This window comes from Strix aluco, chromosome 4 (genome assembly GCF_031877795.1).
Source record: "Strix aluco isolate bStrAlu1 chromosome 4, bStrAlu1.hap1, whole genome shotgun sequence".
Taxonomy (NCBI): domain Eukaryota; kingdom Metazoa; phylum Chordata; class Aves; order Strigiformes; family Strigidae; genus Strix; species Strix aluco.
The window spans coordinates 1,774,492-1,790,021 of NC_133934.1; the positions used below are offsets into that span (position 1 = coordinate 1,774,492).

Genomic DNA, 15,530 nt, shown 5'->3' on the forward strand with positions numbered 1-15,530 from the left:
GGGAAAAAAAAAAAAAAAAAAAGCGGGGGGGGGGGAGGAGGGGGGGGGAAGGGGGGGGGAATAGGATTTTAAAAAAAAAAAAAAAAAAACAAAAAGAGATTTTTTTTTTTTTTTTTTTTTAAAGAAGAAGGAAAAACCACCCCGCAGCCGGAGCCCCTCTCCCACAACTTCGCGGCGCGCCTGCGGGAGCGGCTCCAGTCCAGTTTTTCGGGCGCTCTCTGCCTCCCCCTGCCTCCCCTGCCTGCCCTGCCTGCCCTGCCTGCCCCTGCCTCCCCCTGCCCGGGCCCGAGCAAGGTGAGGCCGCCCCCTCCCCCGGGCCCCGCCAGGTACCGGCCGTATTTGTACCGGCTGCCGGGGGCTCTGCGGGCTGCGTGGGCGCCCGCGGGTGGGCGGCGGGGCGTGTGTGTGTGTGTGTGTGTGTGTCTGTGTGTGTGCGCTCTGCCCAGGGGGGTGGTTTCTTGCACACACACACACACACACACACACACCCGGAGGAACAGCCCCGCTCCGGGTGTCCCCCCCCCCCACCCCCCCCCCACCCCTCCCCTCCCTCCCTTTCCCCGGCTCACACCATGTTCCAGCCGTCTGCGAAGCGCTGCTTCACCATCGAGTCTCTGGTGGGCAAAGACACCCACCTCGGCCCCGAGGAGCCCCCCCGTCCCGCCGCCCTCGGTTACCCCGGGCCCGGGGCCGCCGCCGACGCCGCCGCCGCCGCCGCCGCCTTCGCCCCCGGCTTCCCGGGCGCTGCCGCCGCCGCCGGCCGGGCCCTCTACGGCAGCGCCGAGCTCGTCTTCCCCGAGGCCGTGGGGCACCCGGCGCTGCCCGTCGGGCCCCACCAACTGGGGGGGTCGGCCCTCCCGCCCCCCCATTCCTTCTTCGGGCCTCAGCACCGCGACCCGCTTAACTTCTACCCCTGGGTGCTGCGGAACCGCTTCTTCGGGCACCGCTTCCAAGGTGAGCGGGAGGCAGCGCCCGGCGGCTCCCGGGGCGCGGAGAGAGCGCGGAGAGGGCGCGGGGACTGCGCGGAGAGCCCCGGGGGCCGGTAACGGGAGGGGGGGGGGGGGGGGGGGGGCAGCCGGCGAGGACCCGGAGGCAGAACCTGTTGCTGCTGCAGGCGCAGCCGGTGCTCCGGGCGCTTGCACACCCGGTGCCGGTGCGTTTACACAGCCGGTACTCAGGGTATTTGAACAGCCGATGCATTTACACAGCCGGTACTCGGGGTATTTGAACACCCGGTGCATTTACACAGCCGGTACTCGGGGTATTTGAACACCCGGTGCATTTACACAGCCGGTACTCGGGGTATTTGAACACTCGGTGCATTTACACAGCCGGTACTCGGGGTATTTGAATACCCGGTGCGTTTACACAGCCGATGCTCGGCGCATTTGAACACCCGGTGCCAGTGCGTTTGCACACCCGGTGTGTCTACACACCCGGTACTCAGCGCCTTTGCACGCCGGTGCTCAGTACATTTACACACCCGGTACTCAGAGCGTTTACACACCCGGTGCTCAGTACATTTACACCCGGTACTCAGCGCGTTTACGCACCCGGTGCTCAGTCCAGTCACACACGCGGTACTCAGAGCGTTTACACACCGGTGCTCGATACATTGACACACCCGGGACTCAGCGCATTTACACGCCCGGGGCCGGTGCGTTGCCGGGGCCGGTGCCCGGGCAGAGGGCGGGCGAGCGGGGGGGGGCCGGGGCAGCCCCGGGGCCGGAGCCGGGTCCCGCCGGGCATCGCGGGGCTCCCGGGGATGGGACCGGCGCTGCCGCCTCCCTGCGCGGCTGCCGGAGCCGGAGTTTGGGTTTTCTCCTTCTCGGAACGAAGTGAAAGATTGCGGGTGGGTCTCGGCTGCAAAGCGAGATTTTGTTTAATTCTATAGATTTATTTCTCTTCCCCTTCTCTTCCCCTTCTCTTCTCCTTCTCTTCTCTTCTCTTCTCTTCTCTTCTCTTCTCTTCTCTTCTCTTCTCTTCTCTTCTCTTCTCTTCTCTTCTCTTCTCTTCTCTTCTCTTCTCTTCTCTTCTCTCTTCCTGTCTCTGTCTCTATCTCTTTCCTTTATCTTTCTTTTCTTTCTGTCCTTTTCTGTCTCTCCCTTTCTTATTTCCTTCTTTCTTTTCCTGTCTCTGTGCTCCTTTCCTTTCCTTTCCTTTCCTTTCCTTTCCTTTCCTTTCCTTTCCTTTCCTTTCCTTTCCTTTCCTTTCCTTTCCTTTCCTTTCCTTTCCTTTCCTTTCCTTTCCTTTCCTTTCCTTTCCTTTCCTTTCCTTTCCCTCTCCTTTCCCTCTCCTTTCCCTCTCCTTTCCCTCTCCTTTCCCTCTCCTTTCCCTCTCCTTTCCCTCTCCTTCCCCATCTCCTCTCCATCCCCGTCCCCTGGCTGTCCCCGCTGTCCCGAGGGGACCGGCGGCCGGAGGGGCCCCGATTAGGGTTTATCTGTCCGGCACCAACCCCTCGCCTGGCTCCGGGCTCCGGCGGCTCCGCCGGGGATCGCGGCCGCTGCCGGCGCCGCCCGGGGGCACCGGCCCGCGGGGACACGGCCCCGCTCCCCTCCCGGTCCCGTCCCGTCCCGGAGCGGCCCCGGCCGGGGCTCCCCGGTCCTGCCCCGGGCCCGGAGCCGCCGCCCCCGCTGCCCCCGGCCCGGCCGCCGGTGCCTCCCCCGCGGCCGGCTCCATCGCCTTTGCGCGCTGTTGCTTCTTCCCTTTCTTTCGGTTTTCTGCTTTTTCTTTCTCTCTTTTCTTTCCTTCCTCATTTTCTTTCCTTCCTTTTTTCCTGCCTTCTTTCCTCTTTCTTTTCTTTCTTTCTCTCTTTCGTTTATTTCTTTTCTCTCCTTGTGTCTCTTTTTTTCCTTTTAGTTTCTTTCGTTTCTAGCTTTTCTTCCTTCTTTTCATTCTTCTTTTTCTTTCTTGCTTTCCACTTTCCTTCTTTCTTTCCTTCTCCCTTTCACTGTTCCTTTTCCTTCTTGTCCATCTTTCTGTCTGATTTTTCTTTTTCTTTCTTTCTTGCTTCTCCCTGTCTTTTTTCTGTCACTTTCTTAGGCTTTCTCCTCTTTTTTTTATCTTCTTTTCCTCTCTTATTTTTCTCTGCCTCCCCCCTTCTCCCTCTCATTCTTTCCCCTTCCTGCTGCTCTCCCCATCCACCCCTTCTCCCCCTCTTTCTCTCTCCTTTCCCTTCCCCTCCCGTCCCCCCCATGTCCAGCCCCACTACGGCACCGAGGGCAGCCGGGGAGGGAGCGAGGCCGTGGCACCGCGGCGCTTGGCGGGGTGGGGGGGTGGGGGGTGAATCCTTCAATATTGGGGCGGGGAAGATGCTCAGGGCTCCCCAATACCCCCTGTCTCTCCTCCCCGTGTCTCAGGGCGAGACTCTCTCCCCAACACCCCCCTCCGGTCACACAGAAGGGGTGCTGGGGGGGTTTGGGGTGCCGGTGCAGGACCCTGACTCCGCTGTCTGTCCGCAGGGAGCGAGGTGTCACAGGAGAGCCTGCTCCTCCACGGCCCCTTCGCCCGCAAGCCCAAGCGCATCCGCACCGCCTTCTCGCCGTCGCAGCTCCTGCGCCTGGAGCGGGCCTTCGAGAAGAACCACTACGTGGTGGGCGCCGAGCGCAAGCAGCTGGCCAGCAGCCTCAGCCTCTCCGAGACCCAGGTACCCACCCCACGGCCGTCCCTCCGTCCCTCTGTCCGTCCGTCCCGCCGGCCGCCGGTGGGAGCAGCTCGGCAGCAGACGGCGGACACAACCGGGGCTGCGCTCTGCAAAATCCCAGCTGGGTTTGGCTGGAAATCCCGCGTGGAAACTGTGGCTGAGCCGTGCGGGTTTGTGGGAGCTCTCGGTGGATTTGGGGAGTTGTTTTTTTGTTGGTTTTTTTTTTTTTAAACCGCAGCGTTCGGTTGTTACAGTCATCCCCGGCAGGGCTTGAGGCTGGGGATGCAGGTCTCACGCCGCGCCACTCTCCAGAGAGCTTTTCTGGTGTTCTTGCTTGCTTGCTTGGGGTGTTTTCCCTGAGAGCAATATATGATTTAAAAAATCCCGTTAAAAAAAGGAGCAGCAACATGAGACCCTTCCCCGAAAGCTGCAAAAACACCCCTCAGCTGTGCGGCTTCGGTTCGGTACACAACCACCGCCGTGCCCCACAGTCAGGATGGGTGCAAAGATGGGTGCTTGCCCAAGGGTGCTGGTTCCAGCTGCAACTTTCTGATTTTTAGAAAAGACATTTCGCAGGCATTTAGATATCGTGAGACCCAGGAGAACCGGAGGGATGGGAAGAAATGGAAAAGCGTACGGTGCTGGGGGGGAAAACAGGGGAGTCAGGGCTGAGCATCTCTGTGCGTGTCCAAGCCCTGTGTCCTGGTGAGCAGCTATTCCCAAATGCTCCGGGCAAAAGTATGCTATTTCCCCTAATATTCACTACTGAGTCGATGGGGAAAGTTTTCTCCAAATGCTGGCTAGGTAGTTTGGCCTGTATTCTGAATTAATTTAATTTTTATCCTTTAATTTAATTGGAAAATAAAGCTGGAGCTGTGGGTGTTCCCGGTACCCACCTGGCTTATCCTTGACCAGGCTCTGCCAAGCAAAACCTCTGAATAAATCTCTGTGAGAGGGAAGTTACTGGGAGGAAAATCTCATGGGGAGAGTGGGAAACTGCAGGTGCAGATATTGGGGGGGAATGGACCGAGCCCACAAAATCCAGAGGCCGTTTGTATCTTGATGCTGATGCTATCCCGGCCCCCCCAGCCCTGCAACTCGCAGGGCACTGGCACCCAGGCTCGGGTCCTTGCCTTGCTGCTCTGTCACCAATCTGGGCTGAAAATTATGTTAAAGACACAAAAAAAAAAATCCCTGAAAGGTCAAAGAACAAATAGTAGCCTCCCCGGGTGGAAAGGGCAGCTGCGGGATGCCTGAGGGGGAGCTCAGGGAGTCCCTCAGATTTTGCATCATTGCCCTGAGCCTAAAAGCAATAATGCAATTTATTGGGGGAAAAAGCAGAGGCATCCGTCCCTAAATCCGGCCGGAGATTTGGAAAGGGAAAGAGGCAATATAGATTTTTTAAATTATTTTTTTTTTATGCGCTGCAGCGTGTTTTGTAGTATGGTATTTCCATGGTTTGGGGAAGCTGCTGCGGCCGCTCGGCGCAGGGTAATTCATCACCTGCGGGCGGGGAGTGAGTGCGGGTCCAGGCGGGAGCGTGTGGGGGGCCAGGGCCGGCTCCCCCCGGAAAAGGCACCGGGCTCGGCCCGGGGGGCTGCGGCGAGTGTCAGCAAAGCGTCCCCGGAGGCAGCAGCAGTTGGCTGGGGGGGGGCCCGTGGGGTGGCAGGGAAGACTTTTTCTTCCCTTTCAGCTTTGTGGCTTTAGAAAAATAATCTTTTGGAAAAAATCTTTTAATTGCCTGGAGAGAAATAGCCCCAATGTGCGGAGGGATGCGCTACGGGATGGGCATTGACGTACCGGGACTGGCAGGGCGGGAGAGCCAGCCTGGCTGGTGGCCATGCCAAAAACCAGGCATTATCATTATTATTATTATTACTTTTATTATTATATATCCTGTGATGAGTCCTGCATGCGTGCAAACCTCCCCCCGTCCTCGGTGACACGCATCCCCGGTGTGACACCGACTGACACAGGCGTGTTTTCACCCGGCGCGGATACCCGAACCCCCGGCTGGGTGTTTTTTATTATTTTCCGCTCCGAGAAGGGGCAGCCGGTTACAGCTGTGCCTGACCTTATTTCCCAGCTGCTTTTCCCCCTGGAAAAGGGGCTCCTGGTCTCCCAGCCGGGGAGCAACACCTGGAGCAGCCCAGGGGGAAGGTGAAAAGGGTACCGTACCTGCCCAGCATCAGGAAATGCCTTGGGATATAAGGTGGGGAAGGGTGGAGGTGTTTAACCCCTTCCCATCCTTTCTCCTATCAAGGAGCTGCATTAGTCTGGGATAAGACGGGCCCAAGCAACAACAACCCCAAAAAAAAAAGGGATTGGGAGAAAATCCAGCAGCAGCCCAGGGTCCCAAAGCGACCACAAGTGGGCTGAGGCTGGAGCACATGTAGGGAGGGCTTGGTGGGGGGATGCTCCTGGTCCAGAGGAGCCACCCGGGGGGTTTTGGGGACACACACACACACGGTGTGTGAGAGCTGGATGGCACGAGGAGGCTGGCGTGCTGCGGGGGTGCCAGGCAGCGTGGGTGCACGGGGCTGTGGTGGTGGGGAGGTGGGGAGCGGGTGGGGGTACCACGCTGCGCGCTGCGGTCGTGCCGGAGTGGGCGACCACGGATGGTCACGCCGCTGTGCCCATCGCTGGTGGCGTCGGATCGCTTCACCTCCCCAGGGAGCATGTCGGAGCTGGGAAATAACTGCCCTGAGTTAATTTTGCACCACGCAGCCTGGCCGGCCGGGCAGAGCCTCTCCATCCCTGGCAGGTCATGGTGCAAACGCCACTTGGGGGCCTCCAATCTGCCGTCCCAAAGGCAAGGCCTCAGCTTGGCTCCTGCCTGCACGAGGTTTGGGGTGATGATGGAGGCACTGTGTAGCCCAGCACCCCCTCCAGGCTTTGGGGTGACTATGGAGGCACCATATAGCCCCGTGTTCCCTACTGGATTCAGGGTGATTATGGAGGTACCATGTAGCTCCACGTCCCCTCCCGGTTTTGGGGTGATTATGGAGGCACCGTATAGCCCAGCACCCCCTCCCAGCTTTGGGGTGACTATGGAGGCACCCTATGGCTCCACATCCCCTCCCAGCTTTGGGGTGATTATGGAGGTACCATATATTCCAGAACCCCTTCCCAGCTTTGGGGTGACTATGGAGGTACCATATAGCCCAGCACCTCTTCTCGGCTTTGGGGTGATTATGGAGGCACCATATAGACCCTCATCCCCTCCCGACTTTGGGGTGACTATGGAGGTACCATATAACCCCTCGTCCCCTCCTGGCTTTGGGGTGATTATGGAGGCACCATATATCCCAGGCCCCCTTCCCAGTTTTGGGGTGACTATGCAGGCACCATATAGCCCAGCACCCCCTCCCAGTTTTGGGGTGATTATGGAGGCACTGTATAACCCCACATCCCCTCCCAGATTTGGGGTGACTGTGGAGGCACCGTACAACCCCTCGTCCCCTCCCGGCGTCGCGTGGGCAGGCCTGGAGGTGCTGCAGCCCCGGCCGGGCATCGCAGCCGCTCTGGCGGGAGCGGTAATAATTAACCGAGCGAATGCCTGGGAGTCAGGGGAGGAGAAAGATGCACGTTCCAGATACAGCCAGAGAGTGGCCGCCTGGCGAACCCCGGGGCTGGCAGTGGTGCCCCCCTGCCGTGAAGAGCATCCCCAAAACCAAGCTTTTAAAAGTTTTGGGGTGTTTTTAGAAGAAAAGTCCCAGCTGGGACAGCAGGCGTAGGCAGATGCGGGGCTGATGCTCGGGGAGCTCCGCTGCCCTTCAGGGTGGTGGCACAGTTGGGTGACAGCACGGCACAGGCGGTGTCACCGTGTCTGGCCCCGAGTGACGGTGGGGCTGGTCCCTCCCGGTCACCACCCAGAGCTGTCCCCATGCTCTCAGCCTTTGGCAGGGTTTGGGTCATCATCCAGGGGAGCTGCCCATGAAGCCACCGGATTTTAATTGTCCCCAGCTTGGTGATGGGACAGGAGCCATCCAGGGACTGTCCCCATCCCGCAGCTGGAGCGCGGGGACAGAGCCAGCCGGGGGGTGGCCAGGCAGGGACCCCAGGATCATTGCCCGGGTCAGACACACAAACACCCGGCATGACAACGGTTAATGGTTTGGGAAGGGATAAAACCCCCTGAGCTTGGGGGTTTAAACCAATTACTCTTGGAGTCAGGATGAGGCATCGTAGGGGGCAGCTTATCCCCCCGGTGCCCACTGTGAGGTTCTCACACTTCCCTCATTGTGGCTTCTGGCCTGTTGGAGCCAGGACTACGGTACCGGTGGGCTCAGGGAGCCCATCCAGCCGGGAATTCTGCCCCTTCCCACAGCCCGGACACTCGGGAAGCACAGGGGAGCCTCGTCCCGCAGGACACGGCCGTACCCGGCTCCTCACAGAGCTGGGGAGGAACGGTTTTACCCGCCGGAGCCGCTTCATACCCACCCCTGATTTCCACAGAGCCTCACTCAAGCATCTTAATTGCTTTATGCCTTAGTTTCCCCTTCTATAATTTAGGGATAAGGCAACTTCCCCGCTCCCAGAGGGCTGAGAGCTTTAATTAAAGTTTGCAAAGTGCTTTGCAGTCATTGAATGAAAGGCGCCAGCTCCGTATTGTTCCAGAAATGCCCCAAAGCTAGGAAAGAAAATGGTTTGAGTCCGGGGCAGGGGGGGTTATAATATATACCGGTGCCATAAAGCAGCTGTTTCAAGGGACTAAGCGTGGCTTAAAGTCAAGGGCTGGTGCTGCGCTGGCTTAGCTCACCTGGGGAGCGCAGCGAGGTGCCAGCGTGGGCTGTGGCCTCGCTGCTGAGGCTCCAGAGCCAAAAGCGGGTGCTGCCTGTGCCTGTGCTGAAGGAAAAGGGGGGAACGGGGTGGTGGGTGTGGGGATAGGGGGGGCTGTGGGCCCCGAACCGCCTGCGAGGGGGTGAAAGCTTCAGCTGGGCCCATGCTGGGCGGCAGTGGCAGCCGAGCAGCGGCACCCAGGGAGCTGTGGGGCTGGGGAGGCCAGGCAGCACCCTGAGCCCCTGCCTGCAGCACCCTGCACCCCTGCCTGCAGCACCCCGCATCCCTGCCTGCAGCACCCCGCGTCCCTGCCTGCAGCACCCCGCACCCCAGCTGCAACACCCCGCATCCCTGCCTGCAGCACCCTGCACCCCTGCCTGCAGCACCCTGCACCCCTGCCTGCAGCACCCTGTACCCCTGCCTGCAGCACCCCACATCCCTGCCTGCAGCACCCTGCACCCCAGCTGCAGCACCCTGTACCCCTGCCTGCAGCACCCCACACTCCTGCCTGCACCATCCCGTACCACTGCCTGCAGCATCCTGCGCTGCTGCCTCCAGCACCCCACATCCCTGCCTGCGTCACCCCGCATCCCTGCCTGCACGGCACCCTGCATCGCCAGCCGCATGGGCGCCCACAGCACCCCACACCACCGACCCTGTGGGTGCTTTCAGCACCCTGACCCCCCTCACCGTGCCCCTGCTGCCGTGTCCACCCCGGCGCTGGCACCAAGGGTGGGTGCAGGGGCTTCGGATGGAGCCCCCGCTGCCTCCCCGGGCCCCTGGGACAGCGTTTGACCACCATCCAGCAGGAAAAGGCTTCCTGAAACCTAAATTAATTATCTGTAATTGTCATTATAGGCTATCTATAATTAGCTACCTGGTTCTATATGGTCCAGCCCAAGCCGCTGTGGCCCTGGGACGGCTCCGTTGGCCCACGACAACTTGCCACTGGCCACCAAAGGAAGCAGGACTGAGTTTAGCCACCGGCCGGGCCGCAGCCCTGACACCAGGGTGATGGGCACTGGCTTGGGGTGCTGTCAGGAGGGTCCTGCATCCCTGCCGACCCTGCGTCCGAGCTGTGATCGAGGGTCCTTCAACCATCTTGGGTTTCTCCGAGGCCGGGTTGTGCAGCAAAGCGGAGCCGGGAGGTGGCTGCACCCTGCGTCCTCCAACCTGCCCCATTTATCCCCTCCCCGTTCCCACCTTGCCATGGGCAGAGGGGAAACTGAGGCAGGGCAGGGTGGACAGGGGCTGCTTTTTTTTTTTTTTTTTGAGCTTGCTGCCTGGCTGCAGCACCGTCCGGCTGTGCCGGGACCCCTGCGAGCGTCCGTTTCTCCCTCTCCCCCAGGTGAAAGTGTGGTTCCAGAACAGGAGGACGAAATACAAACGGCAGAAGCTGGAGGAGGAAGGACCCGACTCGGATCAGAAGAAGAAAGGTTCCCACCACATCAACCGATGGCGCCTCGCCACCAAGCAGTCGAGCGGAGAAGACATCGACGTCACCTCCAACGACTAAGGCAGGGACAGGCTCCTGGTGCAGCCACCATGGAGAGGAACCCGGGGGAGGAAGGGGGGACACAGGCGGCATCGCCAAACGAACTCTAAGGGACGTCGCCGAAGCCACCGCCGCCGCCCGCTGCCTTTCCTCCGGGGCGCCCGGCCTGACCGGGGACCCCCGTCCCCCCCCCGCCGCCCCGGGGCATCCCTCGGAGGTGCTTTTCGGGAAGCTCCCGCCGCCGAGCCGAGGAGGAAGAGGAGGCTGCCAGGGCACCCGCGGCCCCGGGACGCGACCGCGCATCCTCCTCCGCGCTGGAAGCCGTCCGTCAGCCATGAGATCAAATAAAACCGTCCTACCTAGAAGCTCAATGTACCCAACCCCTTTTTCATTTTCCTTTTTATTTTGATTTTTCGCTTTATTTTTTTTCCCCCCACCTCCCTCCTTTTCTCCATTGTTTTGGTTTTTTGGTTTGGTTTTTGGTTTGGTTTTTTTTTTTTTTTACACAGTTTTATTTTAATTTATTCTTTTATTTTTGTGCCTGTGTGTGTGCGTTCCCTGTCGTAGGTAGTCAGCAGCTGTAGTGTGTGTTACTGCGTGGTAATAAAAAGCAAAATGCGCTGGAAACCTGTCTGCTTGCCTCGGCGGAGGAGGGGGACAAGGGGATCGTCCCCCCCTCCCATCACTGGTTGAATGGCCGTGGGGACACCGGTGTCCGTCTTGGGGGGCGGAGAGGGCTGGGTGTCACCGGGGAGGGATGGAGCTGGGGGAGCTTGGTGGCCCCGTAGAGGTGGGTGCTGGGGGGATGAGGATGGCCCTGGGGATGGGGGTGGCCCTCGGGGAGGGGGGGTCCCTCGGGGGTGCCCAGGGGAGCGGGGGCCACCGCCGGGGTGGCCGCAGGTATGAGCGGTATGTGAGATGCCGGCAGCGTCACACCTGCGCCGGGGATTGAGTGTCGGGGAGAGGCAGGATCCAAGCGGCTCTGCCCCAATCCTGCCCCCCCCCAAATATCCTCCCCTGCCCCGGGGATACCCCCCAGACACGGGGTGCCCAGGGACTCCCTCTGGGCCCCAGGCACTCCTGGAGCCCCCTGTAATGAGGGACTTGGAGGGGGGGGTCTCGGCGGATGAAGGTTGGGCATCCTTCCCACGTCTCGCTGGAGTCTGGGGGAAAGGACACTTGTAATAAGTTTATATATCTACTAAAAATATAAAAAATATATACACACAAGTATAAATTATATAGATAAGATATACTATATATACACCCATATATACCCCCTTATACACAGATATACACGCGCACAGTATCTACACATAAATGTGTATATGTGTATATATACCGTACTTTTAAATGGATATTTTATACATATTAGTAGATATATCTTAACAGTATATATGCACAATATATACATGTACATGTGCGCGTATAATATGTATATATATTGTATTTTATAATGTATATTTTACATAATTGTGTATTTTGAAATATATATTTACATATTACATATGATATAATGTAATATCGTATGGTAGCATATAGTATATAATATAACTATAGTATATATAGAATATATATCATATATATTTATTTATATTTTTATATATAAATATATAGAATGTACATCATATATATTTATATATATTTTAATATATAATCATAGTCATAGAATCATATATATTATAGATTATATAATCATATCATTATATGATCTATCATTTTATATACACACACACAAATGTAAAATTTCCATATATAAATCATATATATATGATCATATAATAATGCATCATATAATATATAGTATTTTATATTATATAATCATACAATTATATGATCTATCATTCTGTACATAGACACGGAGACACAAATTTTAAAATTTCATAAATAAATCATATATATATGATAATATAGTATCATATAGAATATATTATTTAATCAGACCATTATATGATCTATCATTCTATACATATACAGAGACACAAACTTTAAAATTTCATATATAAATCATATATATGATCATAGGATTATATATGATCATACGATTATATATTATATAATATTATCTATTATATAATCATATCATTATATGATCTATCATTCTATATATACACACCCAGACACCTGTGTAGCAATTCCTGCCCTTGGGAAAGCCCCCTCCTCGCGTCCCCTCGTGCTGCAGGAACAGCCCCATCCCCGGCAGCTCCTCCCCAGTCCAACCACCCCGTACCAGACCGTTACATCCCACCTCCCGCCTCGTCCTTCGCATGAAACGGCCGCGCCGAGGCCGGACCACACCGCCAAGTCTTTAAACTCTTTTATTCCAGACAGATCCGAGTGTTACACAAAGTGTCGCGGTCGGTAACGCTGTCGAGAAGGTTAAAACGCGACGGCGGGCGCAAGGGTGCCCGAGGGGGCCGGGGGCCGAGCGCCCGCCGAGGTGCGGCGAAGGGACCGCTGGAAGACGTGCCGGTGCTGGCGGGCGACTCCCCCCTCGCCGCGTCCCAAGGGACTTGCCGTTAACGCGGTTATAAGGTGCATTCAGATCGGGTGCCGGAGGGCAACGGCGTGAGAAAGGGCAGCTGAGGAGGTTGGGTGCAAAATAAGCCATAAAAAAAGTGGGGGAAAAAAAAAGCCAAAAGTGGCTGTTTCCTAAAGTGAGCTGGGGTTGGGGGTATCTACCACCACCAGGCCCACTTCAAGCCTCCACCACCCGCACACCCGACCCCGGGAACGCTCTCGGAGCCGGGCCAGCTTCTCGGGGCAGCGTATTCGCACCCTAAAAACCTTTGCTCAAAGGCTGTTGGCAGCCCCCGCGCTCCCCCTGCGTGGCTGAAGGGCACCCCAGGCTCCGGATCTCCATCACAGCCCTTGAAGAGGAGCCCACCAAAGCGGGGTGGGGGACACACACCTACACCTCTTGGCTACGTGGCATCGGTATAACCCTGAGATCTACCAGCCTCGCTTGTCCCAGGGTGGCAGGGCCCCTCCCGCATCCCAGCGATGCTCAGGCAGCAAACGGGGTGACCCACTGCCTGTCCTGCCGGGACCTGGGCAGCTGCCCACGCCCGGCCACACGCGGGGATGCAGAGCAGAAAAATGAGCAACAAGCGAAAATGGAGGGAGCTGAGCTGGGCCCAAGCTTCAAGGTGGGTTCAGGACATGGGTGACACAACCTCGGGGTTGTCCCCCGGCCGGCTCGGGGAGCAGCCAACAGACACATCATCCAGGAGGGACTCAAAACTTCTCGCTGGCACCTTTTGCTGCAACCTGGTCCTCATTATTTCTTAATTAACATAGCCAAGAAATCAATTAACTGCGACATTTCTAATTAAATACTACAGGAGATGATCATCTCATTATTATTATCTGCTGAGGTGAACAACTTGATGTGTGTGGTGGGTTTTTCGCTCCCCATTTCTTCCACCTCCCCAATTATAGGAGATAAGAAATGCAAATGGTTGGGTTGTTCTCGCAAACCGAAGGCTCCTTTTTGTACATTAGGAAAGTCGAAGAGATTAATTAGCTATTAAGTGAATGTGCATAATGTTATCATTAGCTGTTGTGTGTAGTCTTTTCTGGCACAATTTGCTGTCCTAATAAACAGTACTAATGTGCTACTGCTTTCCCAGCTCCATGCTTTTCGTTTTTAACGCTGTAGGAAGAGTTGAGCACGGTGTTTTGGGGCTCGCCAACAGTCCCACCACGATGGCAATGACCACGCCGAGCCGGCGCTGCGACCGCTGCATGAGGGAGCCCAACCTCGTGCTGCTGGCGAGTGAAAGGGTCTTTTGAGATCCATAAGAGTCAGATTTGTGTCTGCTGAGCCATTCTGTTGCTTTTTAAATAAAAATGCACCTCAATGCCCTTGCGTTGGCTCAAAAGCTTCAGTGTTGCAGCGTGGGGACACCGTGGTCTCGCGTTCCCCGAGAGTTTGGGACCATGGGGCCACCGAAATGTGCTCCTCAGACATGCACCTTGTCCTGCTCAACACCCAGGAGGACAAGCCAGGGATGGAGGCGGGGGGATACAGAGACGGGTCTGCACCATCCTGACTGCCTGGACAAAGGGGCCACACATAAATTTGGGAGATGGGGACGGGGGGACAAGTCCTCAGGCCTCCAAGATCTTGGGCATCACAGGTGCTACCTCGTAACACCAAGACCTGCAGGTGCTTTTAGAAGAGGTTAGAACAGGGAACTGGACCCTGTGAGGTGGGGGCTCTCCCTTCCCAGCTCCAACCAGGAGCATTTTCCCAGTGTGCTGGGGAGGGAGGGGACACACAACATTTTGAGTTGCAGTTGAACAAAACCGGAGACCAAACGTTGTTGCCAACCTGCCAGAGGCTGTGATCGGCTCTTAGCTCTAAACACCGGCGAACGCCTGACTCAGGACCCCGGGATGTATTTATTTCTCAGCACAAACTCTGCCGAGTTGACTGAGACCCATTTTCATGACACATAAAGCGAAACAAGTTTGACGGGGTTTGTATGGGAAGACGATAAATCCAGACTCATTTAGACCGTTTGATTGTCACTTGTTCGACTGTGCAGCTGCTTTTGAGCCAAGCCATAATCTCACAGCGCGGCTCCTCTGACATCCCTCAAGCTGGTCCTCACCCCCTCAAGCAGGATCAGGCCCTCGTGATTCACAGGAGCCACGTGGCTTAGTAAAGCCCTAAGTCTATTCTCCTCCAAACCAACACAGTTCTTATAAAGCATCACTGGATTAATGTGATGAGCATCCCCTGCTAATTAACGACCTGCGCAGCCAAAACTGCAGGTGATGTGTGCGCAGGGAAAGCATCCATACTTGCTTCCCATCACAGAGAAAATTGGGAATTGGCTTTTTCCTGAGGCAGAACTTGCTCAGTCTGTGCTTTTCCTTGGGTGTCTCCTAAAATACAGCAAGCAAAGCCCTGACTCCTCTCCTCTGCTGCAAATTCCTCTCTCCATCTGCGGGCCCGGCAGGTAGCTGGAGCTCACAGCCACCGAAATCTTTGACTGGTGATCACGGTGCAAAATCAAATCACTGTCTCCCTCCTTGCTCCATCTCTCCGAAACCTCACAGCATCGCTTCTCCTGTCCCCCCCCCCCAAAAAAAAAAGAAAAAAAAAATGCCTGGGATGAACAAGCTTTGCAGCAGAATGGTTCAGGCAGCGACAAAACCCACCAGGGAAGGGGAAATGATCCACCCAGACAGACGCCGGAGCCAGGAGGCTTCTCACTGTCAACACAAGAGGCTGTTTCTGTCTCAGCCTCGCATTTCCATTCAGGAGGAAGAAGAAGGCAAGTTGTGCCTCCGTGCAACACAATGTGGCTTGGCTCCTAACTTCCGCGGGCTCGGCAGAGCCGTAAAGTGAAGTTTTAGGCTCAGAGTAGCTTTCTCACTGCAGCACGCACAGGTGGATGCATGTGCAAGGGGGTACCCGGACCCCCAGCACCTGACAACGGCCCTTGCTTCCTCCCACACTCCGCAGAAGGGCCCTTTGCAGGCCCACGGCTCGTCCCAGCTGGCTCTCCAAAGCCTGGCTGCTGCGGTTGCCATCAGTAGGCTGCTGTTGGGGGATTGCCAGCATCCCCGCTCCCCTTCCCGGGGCTGGAGGTCTGT

The 15,530-nt window shown here is 56.6% G+C and overlaps 1 protein-coding gene across 1 annotated transcript; it reads left to right on the plus strand.

The window, feature by feature from the left end:
• The first annotated feature begins 500 nt into the window (after positions 1–500).
• On the plus strand, positions 501–10,547 carry EMX1 (empty spiracles homeobox 1). The gene is made up of 3 exons (XM_074821326.1): positions 501–954; positions 3,462–3,646; positions 9,774–10,547. The coding sequence occupies exons 1-3, from the start codon at positions 573–575 to the stop codon at positions 9,939–9,941; spliced, it is 735 nt and encodes a 244-aa protein (XP_074677427.1). The 5' UTR covers positions 501–572; the 3' UTR covers positions 9,942–10,547.
• Positions 10,548–15,530: the final 4,983 nt, after the last annotated feature.

Excerpts from the sequence above, each read along its gene's own strand:
- EMX1 (XM_074821326.1), top strand. The coding sequence starts at position 573 with ATGTTCCAGCCGTCTGCGAAGCGCTGCTTCACCATCGAGTCTCTGGTG. Across the intron at positions 955-3,461 it reads CTTCGGGCACCGCTTCCAAG|GGAGCGAGGTGTCACAGGAG; the intron begins GTGAGCGGGAGG and ends GTCTGTCCGCAG. Across the intron at positions 3,647-9,773 it reads TCAGCCTCTCCGAGACCCAG|GTGAAAGTGTGGTTCCAGAA; the intron begins GTACCCACCCCA and ends CCTCTCCCCCAG.